This window comes from Oenanthe melanoleuca, chromosome Z (assembly GCF_029582105.1).
Source record: "Oenanthe melanoleuca isolate GR-GAL-2019-014 chromosome Z, OMel1.0, whole genome shotgun sequence".
Taxonomy (NCBI): domain Eukaryota; kingdom Metazoa; phylum Chordata; class Aves; order Passeriformes; family Muscicapidae; genus Oenanthe; species Oenanthe melanoleuca.
In genome coordinates this window covers 68,333,317-68,358,487 of record NC_079362.1, presented here as the reverse complement: position 1 = coordinate 68,358,487, position 25,171 = coordinate 68,333,317, and the positions used below count along the sequence as shown (strand labels likewise).

The 25,171-nt window shown below is 54.2% G+C and overlaps 2 protein-coding genes across 6 annotated transcripts in view; one reads left to right on the top strand and one right to left on the bottom strand.

Annotated features, from left to right (window-relative positions):
* Positions 1 to 4,336: 4,336 nt before the first annotated feature.
* On the bottom strand, positions 4,337 to 7,785 carry SIGMAR1 (sigma non-opioid intracellular receptor 1). Of its 2 annotated transcripts, XM_056514383.1 has the most exons (4): positions 7,553 to 7,785; positions 6,630 to 6,830; positions 6,049 to 6,141; positions 4,337 to 5,757 (listed from the first exon to the last, which is right to left on the bottom strand). In XM_056514383.1, the coding sequence occupies exons 1-4, from the start codon at positions 7,701 to 7,703 to the stop codon at positions 5,531 to 5,533; spliced, it is 672 nt and encodes a 223-aa protein (XP_056370358.1). In that variant the 5' UTR covers positions 7,704 to 7,785; the 3' UTR covers positions 4,337 to 5,530. The 2 variants fall into 2 exon arrangements, with proteins under 2 accessions (XP_056370358.1, XP_056370359.1); XM_056514384.1 differs by lacking the exon at positions 7,553 to 7,785 and having other exon boundaries at positions 6,677 to 6,728.
* Positions 7,786 to 8,012: 227 nt separating this feature from the next.
* GALT (galactose-1-phosphate uridylyltransferase) overlaps positions 8,013 to 25,171 on the top strand; it is a 67,941-nt gene continuing 50,782 nt past the window's right edge. For 2 of the 4 annotated variants that reach the window (XM_056514067.1, XM_056514068.1), the window contains exons 1-11: positions 8,090 to 8,192; positions 8,412 to 8,581; positions 8,658 to 8,733; positions 8,866 to 8,914; positions 9,145 to 9,274; positions 9,528 to 9,584; positions 9,866 to 9,988; positions 10,817 to 10,949; positions 11,424 to 11,507; positions 11,590 to 11,744; positions 11,842 to 11,935. In XM_056514067.1, coding sequence (XP_056370042.1) covers positions 8,141 to 8,192; positions 8,412 to 8,581; positions 8,658 to 8,733; positions 8,866 to 8,914; positions 9,145 to 9,274; positions 9,528 to 9,584; positions 9,866 to 9,988; positions 10,817 to 10,949; positions 11,424 to 11,507; positions 11,590 to 11,744; positions 11,842 to 11,904 — 1,092 coding nt within the window. In that variant the 5' untranslated portion in view covers positions 8,090 to 8,140 and the 3' untranslated portion in view covers positions 11,905 to 11,935. Of the gene's footprint in view, positions 8,193 to 8,411; positions 8,582 to 8,657; positions 8,734 to 8,865; positions 8,915 to 9,144; positions 9,275 to 9,527; positions 9,585 to 9,865; positions 9,989 to 10,816; positions 10,950 to 11,423; positions 11,508 to 11,589; positions 11,745 to 11,841; positions 11,936 to 12,444; positions 12,621 to 13,544; positions 14,164 to 25,171 lie in introns of those variants that run through there. The other 2 variants (XM_056514065.1, XM_056514064.1) reach the window with 2 other exon arrangements.

Below are 25,171 nucleotides of genomic sequence, written 5' to 3'. Positions count from 1 at the left end.
CTGGAGCAGTAACCATGCACACACATGTGCGAAGCCGTGTGCGCTGCCAGAGGGGCTGAGTGCTTGCAGTGTGTGCACACATGTGTTTGCTCTTGGGGACAATAATAAATGCCATATATATGTCCATGGGGAGCTTGGGTGGGTGTGTGTTTCGTGTTCACCTGTTGGTGTGTGCAATCTCTGCTGGGAGGGGTAGGAGGGCATGTGCACATGTGCTTTTTTGGGGCAGGTGGGTATGTATGCTCATGCTACCAATCCTTGTACAGATACAAAGGGGTGTCTGGGGCAAGCTCCAAGTGCTGAACCCTGAGCTCCATCCGCAAGGGCTGGGGTATCACAGCAGTGCCACCCGTGACCCTCAGCCTGGGACTGTGAAGGGATCTTTGTGGCAGGTGCTGTGGGTGCCCCTCCCCTGCCTGAAGGGGTCAGATTGTTGTGTGGCCTGGATGCCCAAAGAGGCTTCCTGGTACGTGTAGAACAAGCCATATATCTCTGTCACTGGAGTGGCTCAAAGCTCCTGGCTTGCCCTGTGGGGTAAACTGTGGCACAGGCTATCATCAAGCATGTCTCCAGATGTCAGAGAAGGGGGTAAGATGAGGTGAGAGCACACCACCTCTCTGCCTTGGGTGCTGCCCTCTGGCAGCATCCCCAGACTGTTTCTTACTCTCCCTCATCTGCCTGTCAGAATTTCCTGACTCCTTTCTCTGTGGAGAAAACTTTGCTGGGAGGCAGAGGAGGCACCCGCTCTTTCTTGGGCTTTTTTTGGCCAGGGCAGCTGCAGGGTTTGCATGGATGCCTGGGGAGCAGCATCACCCCACTACGCCGGGACACAAGGGATGCTGGCTTTGATCCCATCCCACAGCCAGAGCAGTTAGCCACTGAGACTTCCTACTACTGCACTGGGGTTTGGTGGCATGGGATGACAGGAGGTTGGGTGGCAAGGGCTGGTGGCTCTGTCCCAGCCGGCATGAGCCAAGCCCTCTCTTTTCCTCCAAGCATCTGAAGGAAAAACAGCCACTGGCCATGCTGGTGGCAGGAGCTGACTTTGCTCTCAGGCTCCATGGCTCAGCTCTGTCCCCCTCACCACTTCCCTCTGTGGGGAAAAGCTGCTGCTTCTGTGCTCTCCCATTTCCCTATGAACATCTGAGAAACTACCCTGTGTCCTGCTGTGGCTCTGGTGACTCTCGGGGCTCCTTAAGCTCCTGACACTCAGCAGCATTTGACATAGTGCACCATGCTCACCAGGGAGACTCTCCTGGAAAAATCAGACCGTTCCCTGGGAGTGCAAGGCAGCTCCCGACCCCGCAGGGCCCCCAGGCACTGTTTATCTTTGCACAGGAGATAAATTAGCTGTCGGCCATCCTATTTCAGGGCTGGACAGCTGTAGCTTGCACTGGCCCATCCCATCCCACTGCAGCAGAGGCAGGGACCTCCTCATGCTTGCCAACCCCTCTGAGTGCTGGCACTCTTGTTGAATTCCCACTGAGAAGATGAGACCTGGCCCTATTTCAGAGGGACCCACAGGGCCAGATGACCTGCAGGACTCATTTCACAGGACCCCATGCCACATGGCTCCAGCTCCCCCTCCCAGTGCTGCTGCCTTGCACCCCAGTGTGCTGCACCCTCTGCTCTGGGCTGTGCCTTATCCCCTACACACTGAAGGCTGTGCTGGATGGAGTGAGACAGACGTAGTGACTTCTCCATGGCTCAGCAGCAACCAAGTGTTTGGGGAAGCTCCCCTTCTGCAAGGCAGAGGGGTTGGGGTGCTTGGGTCAGTTTAGCACCCCAGCCAGTGGCAATACCAAGGTCTCCAGGGGGTGCAGTGTGTCCCATCACCTTGGGCATGGCCACCAAGGGACCTGTCCTATTCAGCTCCTCTCTAGAACCTCCACAGTGATAACAGCAGCTCTGGGGTTCTGCACATGTGCCATGAAGGATGTCTGTGCTCAGGCTCTCCTTGGAGCAAGCAAGCAGGACCATGTCCCTTTGCCCCCCTGCTCAGCATTTTGCACCGATGGGGTCTGGTGATGCTCCCAGCTGGAGAGAATTTGTCCAAATGGCTATTGACAGCTGTGGCTGAGGTGGCACAGACAGACAGTGGAGGTATAGATGGGCACAGCAGACAGCAGAGCAGAGTGAGGGATACTTGGAGCAGAGATACCGCAGGAGGAATAGAGAGATAGATCCTGTGAGCTGATCAATACCCACGGCATGTGGAGGGACAGAAAGATAAAGCAAGTTGCAGGGGGAAGGTGTTAGGAGGGCAGCGATCTGCATTTGTCCTGATGACAGCTCTGGGGAGATGCCACTCATGGTTGTTTCAGCTGGGACTGGGGTAGAGCTAGACCCAGAGTGCAAGTGGCTGACTCTCCTTGCCCATTTCCAGCCAATCCATGAGGGTTTGGTGCCCTTTGAGTCCCATCTGGCCTCTGGACACCAAAATGTGCATATTTCCTGTCTGGTACATCTTCTGTTTCTCCAGGAGTACCTGCTGCCTGAGGGCATTTTGAAGGATGCTGTGTCGCTAGGCAGCCAAGGCGGAAAGGGGCAAGCCCTGGCCCCAGCACAGGGGCTGGTGCTGCAGCTGGGTGATTGCAGATGAGCTTCCAACCTGTGCCTCAGTTTCTCCATAAGAACTAAATGATGGCAAAGCTGCAGGCAGCTGGGTCAGGCCAGCATAGACTTGGGCATGGATGGCACCAGTAGAAGAGGCAGAAGCACCAACAGCCTGCAGAACTTACTGTGTCCAAAGCTCATCTCTTCTCTGCTTGGAGACACTTACATGATTAAGAGGCTACAGCCACCAAAGAGATGCTTTTTGTGACCCTTTAATGAATTCCTGGCACTCAGTGCTCTGTGCTGGGACGGGGACAGCCCCTCCTGCTTCAGCACAGCAGCCAGGGTTCCTGGGTCTAAGCCCAGATGCACCCTGCTGGCATTTGCCTGAGCCACCCCATGTTGAGCGGTTTCTCTGCTTGTTGTGGTTTATTTCTTCATGCCAGCTGAGCTGGTAATGCTGAGGGAGGAGCCCCCAGAGCAGCTTTTTGCATGGACAGGGATGCTGGCCCTGCAGCCAGGCTGGGGGGGATCCCCCGCCCGGGATGGAGTTATTGACACGGGCGCTACAGAAAACACTGCTGAGATTGTTCACACTAATGTTATTTAGCAGCAATATTTCCGTAATAAAAGAAATCAATGGGCAAGAGAAAAGACCTGTCCAGAGCTTTGATTTTCTTATTTTAATGGCATACTTATTTACTCCCACCAGCGTGCCCATCGGATTTTCATTACGCGGCCTTCGCTGTAAGTGGAGCGGTATTGATACGAGCTGCTGAGTTAGCGCCTTGCTGCGCGGGCCAGCTCGGCTGGGATTGCTCGTGTTCCCCAACGGGGCCCTGCCAAACCCCAGGGAGCAGCCTGGTGTGGGGCCAGGGAGGCCTGTGAGCCCACAGGAACATGTGCACACACAGAGCCTGCCTGTCTGTAAACACACAGGGTGCACACCTGCTGCCATGTGCACTGCAGCTGTGCACATGCACAGGTGTGACACACTCGTGTCACCTGCATGGGCACACACACACAAACACAGCTCATGTGTTTGTGAACACACAGGGTGCACAACTGCTGCTGTGTGCACTGCAGCCTGTGCACACACACAGGTGTGACACACTCGTGTCACCTGCATGGGCACACACACATGGGAACAAAACTCTTCTGACTACACCCATGCACACATGTCCTACCTGCATTTGCCCTAGAAATCACACATCTGCACTTGCTTTGATTGTTCTACCAATTTACAAACGTGTGCCAGCTCCTCCTATTGTGCCCACATCTACCTGAAAACTATTCTACCTATATGCACACGCGACCTGTGAATACAAACACAATGTTATGTGTCTGACAGCATGTGTGTGCACCTATGTGTGTGTCTGTGTGAGTGTGTGTGTGCAAACCTCTCAAAACCACCCGCTATGTGTGGGTCCAACCACCCTCAGGGGGCCACAGACTCAGCACTGCCACTACCCCTCAAAAGTACTGAGCTCCCTGAGCTCCAGGATTGGCCATGGACATGGGACCTGGCACTGGCCCAGGCTTTTGGTCACCAGTGACTGCAGTGGCGAGAGGAGTAACAGCACCATCTTCTGCCAATCCCTGGGAGCTGAGACAGGTCTGATCCTGCCCAGCGCTGTACCCCCAGCTCCCAGGACCATGAGTGGGGTGACACAGCTTCTCCAGGGACACCCAGCTGTCAGCAGGACTGCTGCAGAGGCTGGAGCTGGCCTTCACTGTGGCAGGGCTCAGCACGCTCCAGAGACTCTTCCGGAGACCCAAGTATGTGGGATGAACAACTTTATTACTGGTATCTCTTTTCAGGTAGCAAATTAAGAACTAGCCCATGTGCAGGGCTGCTGGTCAGCAGAACAGGGACAGTCTGGGGAGCAGGAGGATCAACATGCTACAGGCCTAGGTGGCCAGGGACATACTTGTGTGTTTGGCAGCAGAACAGAGGTGAAAGTCCACCAAGCAGTGAGCTCACACGGGTCTCACCTCAGGGGTGCAAGCAGGGTGCACAGCTGGGTTTGGCTGGAGGATTACAGCACTCTCTTGGCAGCCGGGATCCCATGCCGGGAGCCGAGCAGAGTGGCTGTCCCCAGGGGGGATAAGTGTTTTGAGGGTGAGATCCCATCCTGAGCTAGTACAGACATTTGGGCACTCGAGGACACGAGGGAGGTGCATAGCCAAGAGGCCACGCAGAATGGGGTCTCCATTAAGGCGACAGACGGTGGGTTTCCCCCTTGGGGGGCACTGCCGGGAAAGGACTGTGGGGAAGTGACCCTCTTCCAGCCCCAGCCATCCCCAAAGGCAGATGACACACAGGGGAGCAGGGGGCCCTCCAGCACAGAACCCGGGCATCCCCCCACTGCCAGGGGGTTTCAGCACTGATCCTGCCCTGTGCCAGGGTGACACTGTGTGCTGCCAACCCACATCAGCAGGGATGGAGCCACGGGAAATGCTGCCAGCTGGACACAGCACTCTGCGCTGCCCGCAGTCCCGGCAGGCTGCCAGAGACACGGGGGACTGAGCAGCCGACCTCTGCAAGGGGTGCTCTGGTCTGGTCTACCCTGTGCACCCTGCCCCGAGGGGCAGCATCATTCCCCTGATGCCTCAGGAGATCTTTTGGGGCCTGGGGATACCCAGCTCCAGCTTCTCTGTGCTGAGGGCACATAGGGGTGTTTGTACACTGCAAGGCCACTCCAGCCCTGAGGGATGGAAAAGCAGGACGTGACTCCAATAGAAAGGAGGGACAGGCAGGTAGTAAAGAGAACTGATGTTCTGTGTTGCTGTGACTGCCGAGGTCCCTCTGTCCTGGCACCCTGTTGGCCTGTGGGGAAAGGACAGAACAATTCGGGGAAGGCACAGGGGATTTCCTGCTGCCTCTGCTAGAACCTGGGCTCAGGGAGGAAGAGAAAACAGCTGGGAGGAAAGGAGCCAACTGGGCTCAGCAGGTTGCCCTGGTGAGGCTGGCTCAGCACCCAAAGGTGCTGAAGAAGGCATTTGCTTCCAGGAGCAGGCCCTTTGCGTAGACACGCAGGGTGTAGAAGAGGGTGACAAAGTCCTGAGTGCTGAAGAGGGTGTCAGCCAGGGCGAAGGCGAGTGTGGAGGGGATGAAGCCCCGGCCGTACTCCACCATCCAGGTGCCCGCGCTCCACTGCACTGATGTGGCCTCTCCTGCCTGGTGCATGATGGTGTCCCCTGCCAAAACACACAACCAGCACAGCTCCCAGTGGCTGCCCCACATCACGCCCAAATGGGAGACACAGGATTACAGCCTGCAGGATTGAGCCTTCCAACCCCACTCCAGCCTTGCTCCGTTTTCTCTTATTGCCACCCACTGAGATGCTGCCATGTGCCACTGGGAATCCAAACTGCTCTATCCTGAGCTCTTGGCTTCTGTCAGCTTAAAGGAAGGGCCTCTACAACAGCAAGTGGCTGTGCCCCAAAGACATGGATGCAGCCCACAGGTCACATTACTGCTGCACTTACCTGGATAGTAGATCTCACTTCTGGTGGTCCCCTCCTTCCATTGCCGGAATGTCCCCGAGATGATGGTGTCAGAAATATCCGCCCAGTAGCGACCTGTGGGAGGACAGACAACACTGGCTCAGTGGCTCCCTGACAGGGACAGCACAGGAGCCCGGGTCTGAATCGTGGAGCAGGGGGTTCAGGATGGCAGGCCCTCAATACACCAAGAAGTGCCAACGGCTCTGGTACCCCCACTGTCTGTGTGAAGAGCCATATACCACCAGCTAGGACTGCTTGGTGCCCTTAAACCACATAATTTCCAACTTTTTTGGCATTTGCTCCCTCCTGAAGCACTTGGAGATGAGATGTGTGCCATCGCCTGCCAGCTGGATGCGGAGTATGTCACACACAGGGATCTGCAGATACTGCAGGATACCATGGGGGCTGGTCCCCTTGCAGGGAGTGTTTGGCCAGCATCATTCACCCCATACAAGGAGTGGAGCAGTGGGCTCCCTGTGCTGGGACACACCATGGCCAGCTGCACATGAAAGAGTGGAGTAGAAATAACTTGGAGAACTCGCCTGCCCAGTCCCCCTGCTTACCCGAGTGTCCCCCAGTGTCGACAGCAGTCCCGAAGAGCAGCACGTACTCGGTGAGCGAGGCATGGAGCAGGCACATGGAGCCCATCCACCCACCCGCATTCACGAACACCCACTGCAGGTCCTCATCTGGCAGGATGTGGCCTGGGTGCTTCTTTCTCAGCTCCACAATGATCTTTGAGAAGGCCAGCTCATGGTCCAGCCCTGCAGCACCCAGGGTCACTGTGAGTCTCTGGCACAGAAAAAGCTCAGCCGACCACCCTCCCAAATCCCCTGCATAGCCACAGGGTCCCAGCACACACTTGGAGAGGGCAGCCTAGGGTAGATATCTCCTCTCTCCAGCCCTCAGCTCTTGTTGACCCAGCTTCACCGCCTCCCTGGATCGTGATGGAGGATAAGCAGCACGGAGAGCTCCAGTCCTACAGCCCAACCCCGATGCTAGGCAATGTGGGAGACCCAAGGAAGGTGACAGTGCCCCAGTCCTGGTGACATGCAGTCCCGACCAAGCTCATGCCCTATGGCGACAGAGCGGAGAGCCCTCTTCTGATGCCCGACCCACCTGGGGCTTCAGCCCCAACCAGGCTTCATGATGCCGCTGTTCATCCCTCCTCTGCTCCAGTCCCATCTTCCCCCCCGCTTCCCCCGCGTTCCCTGTTGCTGTACCCCGGTACCGATCCCCTCTCTGTCCCAGTCCTGCTGCCCAGGCCCAGCTCCCCGCCCCTCCCTGGCCCCGGCCCCCCTGTACCGGATTCTCCCCCGTCCTTCGTCCCCCGCTACGGCTCCCCCCTCCAGCCCAGGCCGCCGCTCCCGGCCACGTCCCCGGCTCCTCTCTCCATCCCAACCCCCTGCTCATCCTCATCCCCAAGCCCACCCCTGCTCGGCCTCGCTCCCTGCCGCCCCTCCGGGCCCCCACAGCCGGCGCATACCCGCGTGGTGCCGGGCGAGCTGTGCGATCTCGGCGGGGCTGAACTCGTAGCGCTTGGCCGCCAGCCACCCGCGCAGCCCCTGCAGCAGCAGCGCCAGCGCGCCCAGCGCCAGCCCGGCCCGCAGCGCCCGCCGCCCCCACGCCGCGCCCATGCCGCGCTCCGCCGCCCCCGGCTCCGGCTCCGGGAGCGGGACCCGGGCCGGGACCGCCCCCGCCGCGGCCACGCCACGCACGGCCCGGGGCTGCGCCGGCGCGGCGGGGCGGAGCTGGAAGGGGCGGGAAGGGGCTGGGCCCGGCGGGGTTCCGGCTCTGGGGGGGCATGGAGCCATCGCTGAGGGGGCGGAGCGGGGAGGGGCAGAGCTGGAAGGGGCGGGAAGGGGCCGGGCCCGGCGGGTTTGCGGCTGTGGAGAGGATGGAGCCGTCGCTGAGGGGGCGGAGCGGGGCGGGGCAGAGCTGGAAGGGGCGGGAAGGGGCCGGGCCCGGCGGGTTTGAGGATGTGGAGAGGATGGAGCCATCGCTGAGGGCGGTGGAGCGGGGCGGGGCAGAGCTGGAAGGGGCCGGGCCCGGCGGGGTTCCGGCTGTGGGGAGAATGGAGCCGTCGCTGAGGGCGGCGGAGCGGGGCGGCCGCTTCCGCGCCAGCGGTACGGATGGAGTTGCCTTCCTCCGTCCTTCCCTTCAGAGCCCCGGCGGAGCGCAGCACGACCGCGGGGACCTTCCCAGCGCTGGACAGGGGGAAGGGGGGTGAAGCTGAGGAGGGCATAAAGCGGCGTGCAGACTGTCTGGCTTGCTTGGGCGGGGTGCGGGTCCCCACTTTGCGGCGGGGTCTGCCCCTGACGCCCCGCTGCTCTCTCGCCCCGCAGAGCACCAGCACGTTCGGTACAACCCGCTGCGGGACGACTGGGTGCTGGTGTCGGCCCACCGAGTAAAGCGCCCTTGGCAGGGTCAGCTGGAGAAGCCGCCCCCTGAGGATGTGCCCCGCTGGGACCCCAAGAACCCCCTCTGCCCCGGAGCCACCCGGGCCAACGGCGAGGTAGCACCAGGGACACGGGGACCCGGGCTCCCCCTGCCACCCCCTCCTGCCTTGATACCGTCTCTCGCCCCGGCAGGTGAACCCCAACTACGAGGGTACTTTCGTCTTCCCAAATGACTTCCCTGCACTGCAGCCTGATGCTCCAGAGCCTGGTAACTTTGGGGAGTGGAGCAGGTTGCTGGGGAACCCCCCGACTTGAGTCCTAGGGCTGCTGCAGGGTGGCCTGGAGAGGCTTGGGCTCTGCCTCAGCACTTTCTCTCTGCCCACCCTCTGTCCTTCCCCAGATGACAGTGATCACCCCTTGTTTCGAGCTGCCCCAGCCCGGGGTGTGTGGTAAGTACCTACATGGCTCCAACGGGTTTGGGACACAGTTTGTCAAGAGCCTGTGGAATGGTGCTGGACTGGGCCTGCTACCCTCATGTGGCGCTTATTCTATATACACCTGCTCAGTTTTGGGGTCATTCTGGGGGTTTTGGCCCTGTCCTTTGTCCCACTGCATCCAGCAAAGCTGTGAGGGTCTCTGGAGACATCCACAGTCGCAGCTATGCGTGTTTCCCCTACAGCAAGGTGATGTGTTTCCACCCCTGGTCGGACCTGACGCTGCCCCTCATGTCCCTGCCAGAGATCCGAGCTGTCATCGATGCGTGGGCAGAGCTGGCCACTGAGCTGGGAGCTTCCTACCCCTGGGTGCAGGTGTGGGGCTGGTGGGTGAAGGTGGGAGGCCAGCGCTGGGTGCTCTGACAGTACTTGGGGTTGGGAGCATCCTAGCTGTGTGTGGGTCTCCTATTTTTTGCCCTTTGAGCCTTGGTGCCCTTCTGAGTGTTTCTATGTGGGTGTGAGGCTCTGTTCTCCTGCGGGTTGTTTCCCTGCTGTGCTGGGAGCAGGACAGCCTGCAGTGGGAGCCTGGGCTGGGACCTGCTGGCTGCACCTCTTTCTCTTCCCTTAGATCTTCGAGAACAAGGGAGCGATGATGGGCTGCTCCAACCCGCACCCCCACTGCCAGGTGAGGTTGTCCCACCTGTGACCTGGCTAAACTACAAGTCCCTGTGGTGACCCTATAACAAACCCTGAGGGCAGATGTGAACGTAATCGCCTTGCCCTGGTCCCAAGGCCTTTTTGCAGTGAGGATACCCCTGTGTCTGTCGTATCACTTCCCCTCTGAGGACTGTCCCTTGTGGCTGCCACATGCCAGACTCTCCACCTGGTGGCAGCAGGGACCTCCAGATGGGCAGCGTGACTTAGGGGTACGAGCCCCTCAGTCCTGTGCCCCAATGTCCCTCCCAGGTGTGGGCCAGCAGCTTCCTCCCGAACGAGGCGTGCCTGGAGGACCGGACCCAGCGCCAGCACCTGAGCCAGCATGGCGTTCCCATGCTGCTGGAGTATGCGGAGCAGGAGGCTGGCCGAAAGGTGAAGGCATGGGTGTTGTCTGTATCCCCTTCCTGGGAGCTAGTTGTGTGCTGGGATGGGCTCTCCAACCTTCAGGAGCTGGACCCTAGGAATGCCCTGGGGCATTGGGACTGTGTATGTCCTCATCAAGCACAGCGTGTGACATCCCCCTGCTGGGGACAGAGTGGCTGGACAGCGGTCAGGCAAAAAGGGATATGGGGGTGCTGGTTGACAGCTGACTGAACATGAGCCTGCAGTGCACCCAGGTGGCCAAGAAGGCCGATGACACTTGGCCTGTATCAGGAATAGTGCAGCCAGCAGGACCAGGGAAGTCATTCTTCCCTCATATTTGGCACTGGTGAGGCTCCACCTTAAATGCTGTGTCCAGTTCTGGGCCCCCCAATTTAGGGAGGGTATTGAGATGATCAAATTCATCTGGATGAGGGTAGCAAGGCTGGTGAAAGATCTGGAACACAAGTCCTATGAAGAACAGCTGAGGGAGCTGGGGGTATTTAACCTGGAAAAAAAGGAGGCTTAGAGGAGACCTTATCACACTCTACAGCTCCCTGTAAAGAGGTTTTAGTCAGTGGGGGATCGGTGTTTTCTGCCAGGCAACCAGTGACAAGACAAGACTTCCGGGGAAGTTCAGCTAGATATTAGGAAAAAATTATTCACTGAAAGAGTGGGCATTGAAATGGGCTACCCAGGGAGGTGGTGGAGTCAAAAAGACTGGGTGTGGCACTCAGGGCCGTGGTTTAGTTGATAAGGTGGTGTTAGATCATAGGTTGGACTTGATGATCTGAAAGGTCTTTTCCAGCTTAGCTGATTCTGTGATTCTGTGCCCTGCAGGAACGGCTGGTGGTGGAGAATGCAGACTGGCTGGTCGTGGTGCCATACTGGGCTACCTGGCCATACCAGACCCTGCTGCTGCCCCGCCGCCATGTCTGTCGCCTCCAGGACCTCAGTGACAGTGAGAAGGACAGTGAGTGGCCCTGAGTTTTGTTGCACCCATGCTCCTTTGTTAGGAGGCAGCCGTGCTGGTGCTGGAGGGCTGATGTCCTTGGGGTGGGGGCTGCCAAACCTAGCTGAGGAGGGGAATGGCACCTCTGTTTCTTAGGATAAGAACTAGTTATTTTGTTTGGGTACAGCCAGTACTGCTGGTGGTACTCGTGTGATGAAGCACGTGGTGCTTCTTGCTTTGGTGGGGTGCTTCACACTGAAGACTGGTGTGACTTTTGGGGTGATGAAGCACGTGGTGCTCCTTGCTTTGGTGGGGGGCTTCTCCTGCTGCATTGCTCAGGCTCCCAGTGTGAGTGGGAAGGTGTCAGAATTCCCAAGTGCATCCCTCCTGCATGTCACTGATGTCCACCTGGGGAGAGGTGCTGCAGGTACCCCACTGCACACCTGGCAAGCTGCTGGCCAGCTTGAGATGTGAATCACTGTCACTTTTCTGCAGGCCTGGCCTCCATCATGCAGAGGCTGCTCATCAAGTATGACAACCTCTTCGAAGTCTCCTTCCCCTACTCCATGGGCTGGCATGGTGAGTGGCGTGGCTCTGCAAGCCTTCCATCCACATCCCTGCCCACTCCCTGCAGCTCTTACAGTGCCTCTACCCCCTGCAGGAGCCCCCACAGGCCCCTACCTGCAAGAGGACTGCAGGCACTGGCAGCTCCATGCCCACTACTACCCCCCATTGCTGCGCTCCGCCACCGTCCGCAAGTTCATGGTGGGATACGAGATGCTGGCGCAGGCACAGAGGGACCTCACCCCAGAGCAGGTGAGTGCAGCTCAGGGGGACTGGGGGAGCCAGGGGCTTGTGTGCCAGGGCAGTCCTGGGTGCAGCCCCTGGTTGTCCCCTGTGCCGTGCCCTGCAGGCAGCTGAGCGCTTGAGGAGCCTCCCCGAGGTGCACTACAAGAAGAGGGCTGAGGAGGTGTGATGAGGAGCAGCAGAGCATCCTGTCCTCGGATGTGAGTGTGAGGGGGGACCTTACTGCTTTCCACACTACCTGAAAGGAGGCCATAGCCAAGTGGGGGTTGCTCTTTTCTCCCAGATAACTAATGATCGGACAAGAGGGACCAGCCTGAAGCTGTACTAGGGGTGGATTAGATTAGGTTGGATATTAGGGAATATTTCTTCACTGAAAGGGTGGTCAAACATTGAAACAGGCGCCCACAGAAGTGGTGGAATCACTCTGCCTGGAAGTATTAAAAAAATGTGTAAATGTGGCACTTAGGGCATGGTTCAGTGGTGGGCGTGACAGTTCTATGCTAATAGTAGAGGTTTGTGTCATTTGGTGTGCTCACTAAGGTCAGGAGTCAGCTGGGAGTGGTGAGAACTGAGGTCTGGGAATTCCTGTCAGATATGAGCCCTCTGAGCTCTCAGATTCTCCTGAACCTTGTCACGACTAGGCTGGTTTTTGGGACTGGTTTTGCCTGTTTGGGAACCCAGAGCCTAATTCTGTGGCATCCTTGTGTAGGTGGTGTTCCTTGTCTCTTTCACCATCCCAGGCTGTGTCTTCTGCCCCTATAGCATGCTCCTACCACCACTAAAGGGCTAACCCTCCTTACTAGTCCAGTCTCACTGGTGGGACTGGGAGTTCTGCCCCGTGGAGGGGCACAACCCTCCTGGACAATAAAACCTGGAAACAAAGTGCCTCTACCTGTGCTCTTGTGGCTCTCAGCCCTAGGTGGGAGGTTTGGGGTCTCTGGTGAAGACCCCCAGCTGCTGGTGAGGGGTGACACAGGGCTCAGAGGATGTGCTGGTGGCCCCATACCTATTGCTCCTGTCCCTGCTCTTGCGCTGCCTCCTCTTCCTCCCTGGGGGGAGCTCTGAGTCTGTCTCTGAGTGCTGCAGGGTTGTGGAAGAGTGGGAAACGGGGTGGAGGAATGGATGCAGCCCCAGGCTTAGCTGGGAGAGGGCTGAGCCCTGCAGACTTGCTGCACGGAGGCTGCAGCAATGGATGCTCATCCCTGGAGCTGTTCCTCTTCATCCTCTCGTGCTGCCATCTGGGGTGCAGGTTCATCACTCACCTGGGGGCTGCCGGGGAGTCCAGTTCTTTTCCTGCTGCTGCTCCCCTCTTCACTGTGCCCACCCATGGGGTGGGATAGTGGCAGCTTGTACCCTGGGCCAAACTGGGGGATATTCTGTTCACCTCTGTCTGTGCTTTCGACGCATTCCCTCCAGGAAAGCCCTGGGACTCTGCAGGGGTAGGTGATGGACAGTGATGCCATCACAGCTGATGTGGGGGATGCCAAGCACTATGTACCCTCACTCTTCACAGATAGTTTTTATTTGCCACTAATGAGCCATTCCCACAACTCTCTAATGAGACCCCTCTCCTTGTCAAGTGAATGTGCTCCTGGGAGCTAGAAATACCTTGCAAGAAGAGAAATGCTCTGCTTCTACCACCAAGACAACAGTTTGTGGGGAGGACTGTATTCCCTGTGCCCCATCCATGCATTGCTCTCCATCTGTATCCATGGGGCTGGGGCAAATGGAAAAGCCTCCTGGCCTGTGTGACGCTGGATGCCCTCCTACATGCTGATCCCATCTTTCTGCCTGATTGCCACACCCCAGAGCCCACGAACTGCCGTCCCCTGGCCTCAGTGCTCCCCAGGTACTCCGGGGCTGTGGGGAGCAGCTGGTGGCTGACCCTTGAGCTTGGAGCCGTCATCGTACACAGCATCCCTGACCAGGGCATCGGGGCTGCCCAGCTGGGACCCTGGCCTCTCGCAAAAGTGATTTCTGCCGTCCTGGGACGAGCAGAGTCCGTTTGGTCTCCGCCGCCATCCCGATCGTGAGCTTTTTCCATTGCAGCAAGGGCCTCCACTCCAACTTCCGCGCTTATTCTCCAGGGCCCGGGGAAAGCGGCAACAAATTGCCTTAAGTGTGGCAATGCAGCTCGGGGTAATTAGCCGCTGAACCGGTTGTAACGAAGCTAGTCATCTCCCTGCTCGCGCAGTTAGCTCTGATTTAATGGCCCGGCGCTCCCAGCCCGGGCAGCCGCGCCTCGGCCCGCGGCCGTAAATGGAACTCGCAGTTAAGTCAAGCGGTATTAAACTTTACAGTCGCCGTCTTTAAAAACGGGACTCTCTCCAATAAATCAGGGCGAGTGGGATTGTAAATATCGAGGCAGGATCCATATTGCTTAATTAAACAGCGCCTAATGAACAGCCTGTTTGTTGTGCTGTGATTTAGGATGGAGGCAGGGGAGGCAGTGCGTGCTGGGGAGGTCTGGTGCCCGTGCCAGGGTGCCCTGTGCTGCAGGTACCAGCTGCTCAAATTTATCTGCTGCTAAAAAAAAAATCTCAGGGATGGCCTGAGAGTTCTTTTTCTAATTTTTATTTATTTTTTTTTTTTAATTAAAACACATCAACACATTCCCCCCCCCACCCCCTCCCCCCCTACAAATCTGAAATGGTAAAAGCAGCAGTTAGATGAGGAAGATGAGGGTGTACACCCAGGTGTGAGAGCTTGACCCTGGTTGTGCTGAGCTCTCCCCTTCCTCACAACAGATCCAACCTCCTCTTGCATTCATACTTTTAGCTTGTGCGCAGGGGTGTGAAAAGCTGGAAGGGAGCAATGAGCCTTTCCTGTGGCACAGGGAGGCATCAGAGTGGTGCAAATGGAGCTGCTGGGGATGGAAAGGCTTTGCAATTCATAGGAACCATTGCTGATGTGCTGTAAAGCCCAAAGTCTTTTATATTTTGGTAGTTGCAGTCCAGTTGTAATTAAAAAGTGCTTTATTGCAGGGACATTAAAAAAGTCTAGCTGATGAGGAACGAGGGAGTGGAGGGCCTGCAGGGTACCCAGCTGTTGTTCTTGACCTGGGAGCATCCAAGGGGAACTGAGGCCCATTGGGGTTCCCTATAAGGATGTTACTTGATGCTGTTTCATTTCTCCAGGGCAGCTGTTGGAAATCCTGGGAAAAGTATCTCTGTGACTGGGTTATCCTTGTCCTGAGTCTCCATCTCCCAGAATGAGTGCAGAAATGTTCTCTGCAATCACTGCCCTGAGCTGCTGTGGAAGGGTGAGCAGGGCAGGTGGTGGAGAGAGTGAGAGGAACTCAAGCATGGAATTAATGAATTAAAATCCACTGGGGTCCCATAGAGGTGTTTGCACCCTCTGTAGTGCATTAATGGATCTGTGAGGGATTAGGAAAGGGTCAGAATACTGCTGCACTGGGCTGGTACAAGCTATGCTCTGCAAGGAGTGAGGGGTACATACACCAAGTGGGGGATGCAGAGACGCTTGAGGGAGTGTGGCCAGGAATTTATTTTCATTTCTGTCCCGCTTCTGATGCCACTGAAAGAAATGGATCAGTCTGCCAAGGAATGTGGCTTCCCCAAAGCTCCTGGAGATTTTCTCTACTGAAATGAGCCGGGTTGCAGCAGTGGCTGTGTCCATCATTGTGCCTGCCCTGCATGTTTGGGAGGCCCAGAGCACCCCCAGCTCTGACACTGACTCCTGTGGCCATGGGAGGCAGCCCTGGTGGGCACATGGTAGAAGGCAGCTGCTAGAGGGAGGTCCATCACTTTTGGGTGGGTATCCATGTCCTTGGCACCTGCCAAAGGCTGCAGAACTGCAAACGAGCTGAAGATCTTGAGTCCCCAGTCCTGCCCACCCCTCTTCCTCTTCCTCCAGCCTTCCAGTGCAGGTGAGACAATAAAATACTGAGCAAAGGAAGTTAATCTGTGACTGGTGTGTTTTAATCAGAAAGAAAAGTTATGAGTCAAGGCCTGCTGGCTCCTGCCACGCTGCAGTTTTACTGTCCTTCCAGATACCAGGTTAATGGCTGTCATTTCATTCCAGTTTTACTATTGGATTTGCCCTTATTGTTGAGTTTCTCCTTGTCTGCTGCAGCCTGTGATTGAGTAGGGGTTTTGGTGATGGAATAAGGAAGAAATTAATACATTTTTAGGAGGAAGAGAGGAAGGATGAAAGGAAGAAATGGAAGAAAGGAGGAGGAAAGGAAGGAGAGGAGTGTAGGAAACAGGGAGGGAGAGAAGGCTAAATCCCTCTCATTTCTATTTAAAATACGTAATCAGGCACTTACCATGAAAACAATTAATGATTTTAAGCAGATGCTAAACACTCTGGTGCCATGAAGCAGATGGGCTCCATGCAGTGGGGACATTTTGTGTGCCAGGAGAATGCAAATCAAAACCCAGACCCCTTTTAGATCTTGTCTTAGCTGGCCATGCAAGGGCAGCTGGGGCAGCAAAGAACACCCAGTTTATTCTGGGACGCTGGTGCATCTTCCCAGGGTTTGGCAGCTTCCTTTACAGGAGTTCAGACAAGCAGGGATCAGTTTTGGAGGTGTTTTGCCCATGTTTCAGACAGCTGGTGTATTTTCTTCTGCTGATGGTCACTGAGTCCTTCCTGCAAGGCATTTTCAGAGCCCTTGGGGACCATGAGTTGTGGAATGGCTGCTGGTCCCAGGTGGACACAATGGGATGCGTGGATGCTGCCTAGCAACCTCTGCATGGACTTCAGGATAGCAGCCCCAGGGGTGGAATTTAGTTGGTTAATCATCTGATAATTAAATACTGGTAATTAAACTAATACAAGTAATTAAACACTGTTGCATTACAACATCCATGTGGTCAATAAGCACTGGCCCCCCAGATTTCCTGCATGTCTGGTGTTGGGGAGGCACCTTGGGGCTTCAGCTCTTGGCAGTGGGGACCTGTCATTGCATGTGTTTTGAGCCTTTCCCGTCCTGGGACCTCATCCCAGAGTCAGTGGCCTCTGTTTAGAGCAAGAGAAACAACAGGAGCATCCAGATTCTGGCTGGATTCAACCCAAACAAAACTCTCTGGGGATGGAGGGGAGCAGGTGTGGGTGAGAGAGCAGGGTCTGGGATAGAGGCAGCCGAAGGGAAGGTGATCTTTGACTGCCAGAGGGAGTTATCCACCAGCAGTGGGAGAAGGGTGGAGCCCTTGCAGCACCCAGGGTCTGGCGTGGCTGAGATTGGGCACCCTGGCTGTGCCTGGCACACCCCTGCTGCTGGAGCCAGCTGTGAAAGCTCACAGACATCTGTGCCTGCCCCGTGGGGAGGATCCCCCTTCATCCTGGTGTTCCAGAGAAGAAATCTCTACATTTTTGCTAATTATCATGAGTAATGCTGAGAAGTCTGCTGCAAAGCCCCAGGAGCAGCAAGATATTGCAATGCCAGGATGGATCTGAGGTGGAAAATCATCCCCTGAGGTATGCCTGGGCATGAGGTGATGCCTGCCAGAAGCAGAGCCCTTGGGAGAGAGGAGGAAGTGGAGAGATACTAATTAGATGCTAATAAGTGAGTAATTAGTAGATCTCCAGCCTCCTTGGTGCCCCTGAGGCTCCCTTGCCCAGCTCCAAGCCAAACCACCTGCTTCAATGTACCTAAGGTAGCTTGAGCCCCACAGGCTATGGCTGAACCAGCTGCTGCTCCCCATGCACAGTGACAGGCTCTACCACACCAAAATACCCTCATAAATTGCCCTCATGAAACAAAACTTGATAAATAAAAGCCAAAAGTCCATCTGCAGCCTGTTTGCTTTTACTGTTTAATCCCTCACTTATTTTGCCCACATATATCTCTATATCAGGGCGACTTCTCCACTCCCTCATGGCTTAGTGCTTGGGCAGGGAGGCAGGAGTCCTGGGCTGCCTGTGCTGTCCCTGTGGAAAAGGCACTGCCCCCCTCTTGTGCCTCAGTTTCCCCACAACTCAAACAGGATCAATGACACAGAGGCCAGACCCCATTGGCTGATTAGCCCTGCAGATGCCTCTGGGCTTTTACAGGATCCTTGAGACTTCCTCAGTGTGACACCCTCGCAGTTACTCTGGCTTGGGTGGCTCCATCCCCTCTGGCACAGGTCTTGAAGATATGAGGAAAAATGTTTCCCAGCCCTGGGACTGGCTGCTGCCCCAAAACAATGCTGTGCAACAAACCCCTGGGTTAGCACACCCAAACTGCAGGCTTAATATTTAATTCAGACAATAAAATTATCTAGTTTTAATTTAATTTTTAAAATCGAATTTTTAATTCTAACACAGGCAAGAAGCAGAGTGAGAGCGAAGCCAGGATGGGTCCCCAGGATGCCAGCTTGCTTTTTAACCCTTCCCATCCTGCTTTCAAATTCCTCTTGGGATCAGAGATGCTCAAAAAGCATCTGTCTGGTTCCAGCTGCTTCCAATATGCTTCAGTAACAGCAGGACCCTGCTCCATCACAGCCTGTCAGGTCACCTCAGAAGTAGCAGATCCATTGGCACAGGAGAAAAGGAATGACCCCCAGCCTCTGCTGGGGTCTAAAATTCCCTCTGCCCTGGAAAGGACTAGCCGACACATCAGGATCTTGGAATGATTATGATAAAACCTGTGGGACACCAAGGGCATCACTATGATTTGTGCTGTCTAAATGTTAATCAGAATAATAATGCCTATTGAGACAGCTGTTTTAAAAGGCTGTGATGTCGGAGTAAAAATTCCAATAAAACTCTATTAGCCCTTCCTCGTTACACTAATGGTGCCTGCTGCTAAAAGCCCCCTGCTATAGACACCCGTATTAATGGGCTTATTACAGGAAATAAAATCTGAGGCTGAACATTACAGTGAAGCCTGATTAATTCAGCAAGGTAATCTTTTTTTTTCTTCCCCCTCCTCTCTGCCTGTTCTTTTTCTCCCCCTCTTTATTTAATGAATGTACTTCTTGAACTGCCAACTTTAGAGCTTTTCATGGAGTTTGGGGATGATTTTAAACTGATCTCGTTCACAAAGAGATGAATCTTTGAGCCAGCTCCTGGTGCAAATGGGGGGGAAGGTTTCTCAGATATCTCCATCAAACCAGGGAAGAGGAAAAGCAGCCAGGCTAGGAGTGAAGAGGTTAGAGAGGGGGGAACAATGGATGTCCCAGGGATATCCACCTGGAGTAGTGGCCTGTGGGCTGGAACAGCCCATTGCTTGTCACCAGGCAGGTGCATGTAACATTGGCCAAGGTGCAGCTGCTGGGGGCAAGCAGCATCTGCCCTCAGCTGCTCCTTCCCATCCTTTCTTGTCCTGATTTATCCTCTTTTGATGTCACCTCTGTCCCTGCAGGGAGGTTTGGCTGGGTCTCCTGTGTACAGGTGCCGTGCCAAAGCCAGTGTGGTATTACCCAGTGAGGCTGGCACCCTGGGCTCATGCTGAGAGGCAGAAACACTCTGGCAGACACACCACTATTCATTCAGGCTATAAATAACTCCCATAAAAATCTTCTTCTTAGCCTTTTGTGTGCAGCCAAACCCTGCCAATGGGAAAGGAGATGGCATCTATTTTATAGGCGGCTGGAAGCCGGCTTTGCATTTTTCTGGCTCATGTAATCCCACAGGTACCCTCTTTTCTTTTCTTTTTTAACAGACTTTTGATTCACATTCCTCACAGCCAAGTTTAATTAGGCTTCAGCTCCTGCTTCCCAGGGAGGGGAAGGGAAGAAGACAGCTCTGCTGGCCTGTGCAGGGACAGGGAACATGGGGCCAGAAGGAGGGAAGGAAAGGGGAGAACAGGGGAGAAGGAGGAAAATGAGGAGGAGGAAAAAGCAGGAAGGAGCAGACAGGCTGCAAAGAAGGAAGAGGAAGAGGTAAAAAAAGGAAGGAAAGTGGAGCCCAGGTCTGTGCCCATCCTGGGAAGCCCAGAAGGGTATCCAGGTCCCAAACTGAGCAATGACTGCATTTACTGATTTTCTAATTAACCACAGCTAGAAACTGTGAACACTGTGAGATTTTGGAGTAGTCTGGACATAATGGGTAATGGGCTATCAAAGTCTGGAATTCTTGATCCTAATTCCACACAGGCATGTTGCAGTCATACATTGGGCAACATGGTACAGGCAGTTAATGATTTAATTATAATGTAGGGAAGTAAGGAAGAATTACACTGGGAAGGAGAAGGGATTTCCAGACCCTGCCAAGCAATCCTCAGAGGTCTGCAGGTGGGGCTGGAATTGAGGTTTCCCTCTGGGGATCTGTGACCTACTTACCTTGGGAAATATGGTGATCTTGTATTGGGGATGGCTGGAGGTTTTTTTCCTATCCTGCCTGTGTCCACCATGCTGTCAAGGCAAACGCCCCATTAACAGCAGGGGTCTCTTTTGCCCTATAGAATAACACAGCCAATGCTCTGTTACTTACATGTTCACCCTGAAAAAAGAATGCCTTCCATGTCATCAGTCCCTCAGATCTTGATGGACAGGTTCTTGCTGTGATCTCCTCACTACCATACCCTTATCATTGCCACCTGGCAGTGAGGGTGAGGATCAGCATGGGAAGCCCTGTGATGAGGGAGAACACTCTGGGGAGTGGGAAGAGGGGACAAAAGCATCCAGAAGGAAGAAAAAAAAAACCAAGATGAAATCAATTTAGTTACAATAAAGCCTCTTACTGTATTAACTGCTAATCCACAAACACACAAACACACAGAGGGAGTCCTTGGAATAAAGGCATTTAATTAAGCTATTTGCTTGAAGCTGGCTCTGAAAGGTCTGGCACGATGGAGGAACAGGCACAGTGGGAACCTTGTGGGAGATGCTTGCCAGGACCACTGGTGACCTTCCTCCTTGGTTCAAGGCCATAGAGCAGTGCTGTCCCCTCCGTGGGGACATGGTCCACCTTCCAATCACATCTGGATCTCTCTGGGCTTCCCTTTGCTGGTTGGGGAGAATATCTTCTGGCCCCCCATGGATGCTGAGGAGCTGACTTTTCATGATGTTTGCCGTCCAGCTGGGGTGTGAACTGTTGGCATCACAGGGCCATTTGCTTTTTCCTCCTCTCCTTTTCCTTGAAGGGAGGGGGCCACAGTCAGGGGGGTTATAACTCTTCTCTCCTTTCATTTGATCTGCCAGCGGGCTCAGCAGGGGGAAGACCCTGTCTCGGCAGGCTGCCCATGAGATAAAAGGCAGAGAGGGCCAAGCCAAGACATTTTTTCCACTGTTTCCCCCCACCCCTTCGCCCCTTCCTCCATCCCCCCAGTTTTCTTGGCAAAGGACGAAACAGGGAAATGAGCGTACTCCTTTCAAAGCCCTTCTTCTTTCAATATTGAACCGGATTCCCTTCTGGATGCCTGATTGCTGGCATTCCCGCTCCCCATGCAGCCTAAACTGTAACAGCTGAGGGCTGGGGATGCTGCTGGGGGATTCAAGCACGTGTGGGGAGGCTGTAAGGGAAACCCCTGCTTTCCATTCCAGTGTTGGGGCTGTGCTGCATCCCACAGACACCTAGCCCCTTGGTGTCCCTCAGCCCCATTGCCACCTTTTTGCCTCCAAAACTCTGCTGCTCTGACATGTCACAAGGTGTGGGGTCTCTGCTTCTGCCAAGCTCATGGGTTGTGAGATGTTTGGCTGTGTCACTGTGTCCTGCAAAGCCTGTGCTAGCGTGGGTCATGGGAACCAGATCCACTGTCCTGGAATTCTTGTTAAGGCTTGGGAATCGTGTCCTGCCCTAAGCTGGGATGAAAGCCATACCAGGGAACCTGGCAGAATGCAGCCAAACTCCCACTTGCTGCATTTTACTTCAGTGGAGTGTTTAATTTTAACTTTTTCCAGAGGTTTTCTTTTGATTTCACCCTTTTGTATTTGATTTTTTTTTTTTTTTTGAAGGAAGATAATGATCTTGCATTTCCAAATGAAATCATTTGGCACCTGGGTGGGGTGAGGGAGAAAAGATTTATTTTTCATTTAAAGCTGTTGAAACAGGATAGCTAAAATGTTGTATGTCTTTTTTTTTTTTTTTTTTTCCCCAGAAGGTTTTTGGAAAGAGAAATTTGTTTGAAGTGACCTTTTCTTAGGAAGTGTTTTGATGAACTGGCATTTTCTGGATGAAAAAGCATTTCTGCCCAAAGTGTCTGGTCCTTCCCAAAAGAAAGGGCAGGAGGAGAGGGGTCATGTGAGCTGCAGAGGGACAAGGCTTGGTTTTGGGATTTCTCCAGTGATCCGGAGAGGATGCTTGCAGTGGTGTGGCAAATTTGGTGCCAGAACCTGGGGCATAATGAGCAAGGTAGTGGGGGCAGCTCTGGTGTGGTGGGTCTCTGGGGCTGCTGGTGAGAGGAGTCCAGTGCTGCAAGGCAGCAAAGAAGGGGAGGTTAGATGGGGCAGCCCAGATCTCCAGCACAGCACTCCCCAGTTCCTCCCTATCAACCCTTTAGCACCTCTCATACCTTTATCATGCTCTGTGTTACTGCCCGAGGGAGGAGGGCAGCCCACTGGTGAGACCGCAGTGTAAACCTCTAATTAGCAACAAGCACTTCTAGTTATGCTTGAGGGCTTTTGAGGCAGGAGGATTTGGATTTGTGAAGGATGGAGGCAGGGATGGAGATCTGCTGGGTGTGATCCACAGTTCTCTTCCTGGGAGAGTCTCCCATTGGCACATTCCCCAGATCCAGATCCTGGCAATGCACATTCACTGGGGCTGGAGAAACACAGTATGCCCTGTGCTGGCACAATCCTGCCCTGCATCCAGGGCTGAAAAAAGCTTTTCAGCTCCAACAGCCCAAGGATAGAGCTGGACCTCCCACGGAGCAGCACCCAAATCCTCTGCAGAGCTGCTGCCCCTGACCAGGTGCCCACTTGGTCAGTGCAGCCCATGCCCTCTCCAAGCCCAGGAGGGTTACCTTACCTGCATCCCAGGTGCATATGAGAGGGGTGGGAGTTGGGGATGCCCCAGGAGATGCTCTCTTGGAGGTTGTTCCCCTTCTTTAATCCCATTTGGCTGTCCTCATTTGCTGCTTTCCTGCACATCTCGTGTGGCATGTCGATTCGCTATCGCTCTGGTTTATTAATCAGAGTGTCAGGCAGGGGCAGATCAAATGGCTTACAAGAGCCTGAGTACGTTACAGCAACGCTATTATCTCTCTCCACTAAAATTCGTAATCTCCATGAAAAATTAGAGCAAGCTGCTCTGACAAGCCCCATTCTCCATATGCCCCATGAGCAAGACCCTAATTATTTTACCTTTCTTTAACTCTTTATTAATCCCATCCTCCACCAGCTGCCTGTTTTTCTGCCTGAGATTCATGCATTGACAAAAGAGATTGGCTTCACGCATGCTTTTAAACTCCTGGTGCTCACAGACTGCCAGTGTGAGACTGCTCTGCTTGCATTGAGATACCTGCCAAAGAAGTAGGCAGCTGCTTTTGTGGGGTCCCTCATATTTTTTGGGGTGACCTTGCCTTGCAAGGGTGGCAGTGTCTGAGGATCCTTCCCAAGGTACCCAGCAGGTGGTAGTGCTGTATAAGCAGTTCCTCACAGCCTTTTTTTATCGGAGGATTTTAATGTTTTATTCAGCTGCAGGTTGATGTTATCTGTCTCTTAGACCTCCAGTGGGGGCTCACCACATCATGAGACTTTCTTTTCATATTTGACAGGCTGGAAACAGACAGGGTTCAGTTCTTGTTCCCCTTTTTGTGCTCTCCAGACTGTGCCATATGCAGACTTTCATATGGATGGAAAACAAGCAAAACCTCTTATCACTCCTGCAAGTCTAGTTGACACAGTCTTTCCACTCTCTGACTGCATTTATTATCTTTTGTTTCACATCTTTCAGCACTTTACAATAGGACCAAACCAATGTACTATCCATAACAATTCTGGTTGAAGGGATGGTGTCTGGAGGGAGAGAAATGATCTGGGACAGGGATGATGCTGATGCTGTGGGCTTACCTGGACACAAACATGGGTGGACTGGGAAGCTGGGGTGCTCTTGGCCACTCTCTGAGGGTGAGAAGCAGTGCTGTGGTTGTCACCCAGGCCCTTCCAGGTGGCTGTTGGGACAGCTATTGTCCTCTGGGGAAGACACTGGGACAGATCCTGTAAAAACTCACTATTTCTCCCAAGAGCTGCAGCCAAGCTGAACCACAGGAACATGCTGGGGCTGGAACTGGAGAAATCAGGAATGTGCCTGTCAAAATCTTTGGCCAGGGTGTCTAAAGGAGGGGGAGAGGGGAGCTGAGGGCATGCAGATTGGTTCTTCTGGGCTGGAGCCTATCCGGGTGTTGGTGCAGGGCTGGGACTGCAAGGGCTGGGTCTAGCTTGGCCCTTCTGGGTTTGCAGTCCCATTTCATCCCAGGGATGCTCAGTCTCTCAGCTGCACCCCACGGGTGTCAGTACAGAACAGCCTAGAGGCACAGTGCTCCATCTCACTGTCCTTCAGCATGGAAATACCCACAGATACCAAGGGAGTTTTAATGCTAGGAGCCACCTATTTCTCCAGAGAGGCCAGAGGTGTTCCCAGATTCTCCAGCTTAAATGACTGATCCCAATGCCACTGCTTTGCATGGGAAATAACTGATTCCTCTTTGCTTTTTACTCTCTGCCACATTTATGTCCAGGTGTTTAACTCTGATCTTGGATCGATTTAAACTTATCCATTTTTTCTATGACAAAGGGCTCTGAGATGATGGAAAATTGACATGGTGTAATAGCAGAGAAATGTCTTTGGATCTGCAGCCAATCTCTCCTGCACCGTAGAAATGAAGCCCTCCAAACACTACAGAACATCTGAGCAAATTCAATAGTTTCTCATTTTTATATAGGTATATATATATGTGTGTGTGTATGTACATGTGCATAGCTTCATAATACTCATATTAATATTCTCCACCCATTTCATTGCAGCATTTGGCCATCAGAAATGCAGCTCCTAATGCCGTGGGCTAATGGGATATGTTTTTATTTGTCCTTGTTATAAAATAGGTACCTCCGTATTAACTTTGCAGGGCATTATATTGATGTAGGGCAGTAAACTTTATGGCAGATTTCACAACCCTGTTAAGTGCATCATCTTAGGCTGTAATATCTATCTGGGAAGACAAGTGAAACCCTTGCCAGCAGTACATGCCTGGGAAGGTGGTGTGAAGCTGGGGGAGGAGAGGAGCATTGGTGCTGGTACCTGCAGGATGCTGGGGTGTGCAGGAGGCTCTCCAGATCCCAGGGAAGGGGGTTTGCTCGCTGTGCTTTGGCTGCTCACAAACTCTCTGTGAGCAGTGCCCGTGCCAGCAGTGATTACATCCCTCGGGGTTCTGGCTGGCTGCTCCTGAGGCTGTTTGCTCTCCTGTCCCTCCACCTTCCACATCCCCAGTAAATCTGACGCTATGCACGCTGTGGCCGCTGGTCACAGATAACTGCTTAGCTTAAATCCTGCTTGAATTCCCTTGGCTTATCTGCTAAATGGGATCTCGGTTATAAATAGAGTCC

Excerpts from the sequence above, each read along its gene's own strand:
- SIGMAR1 (XM_056514383.1), bottom strand. The coding sequence starts at position 7,703 with ATGGGCGCGGCGTGGGGGCGGCGGGCGCTGCGGGCCGGGCTGGCGCTG. Across the intron at positions 6,142-6,629 it reads CGACACTGGGGGACACTCGG|GTCGCTACTGGGCGGATATT; the intron begins GTAAGCAGGGGG and ends GTCCTCCCACAG. Across the intron at positions 5,758-6,048 it reads AAGTGAGATCTACTATCCAG|GGGACACCATCATGCACCAG; the intron begins GTAAGTGCAGCA and ends GTGTTTTGGCAG.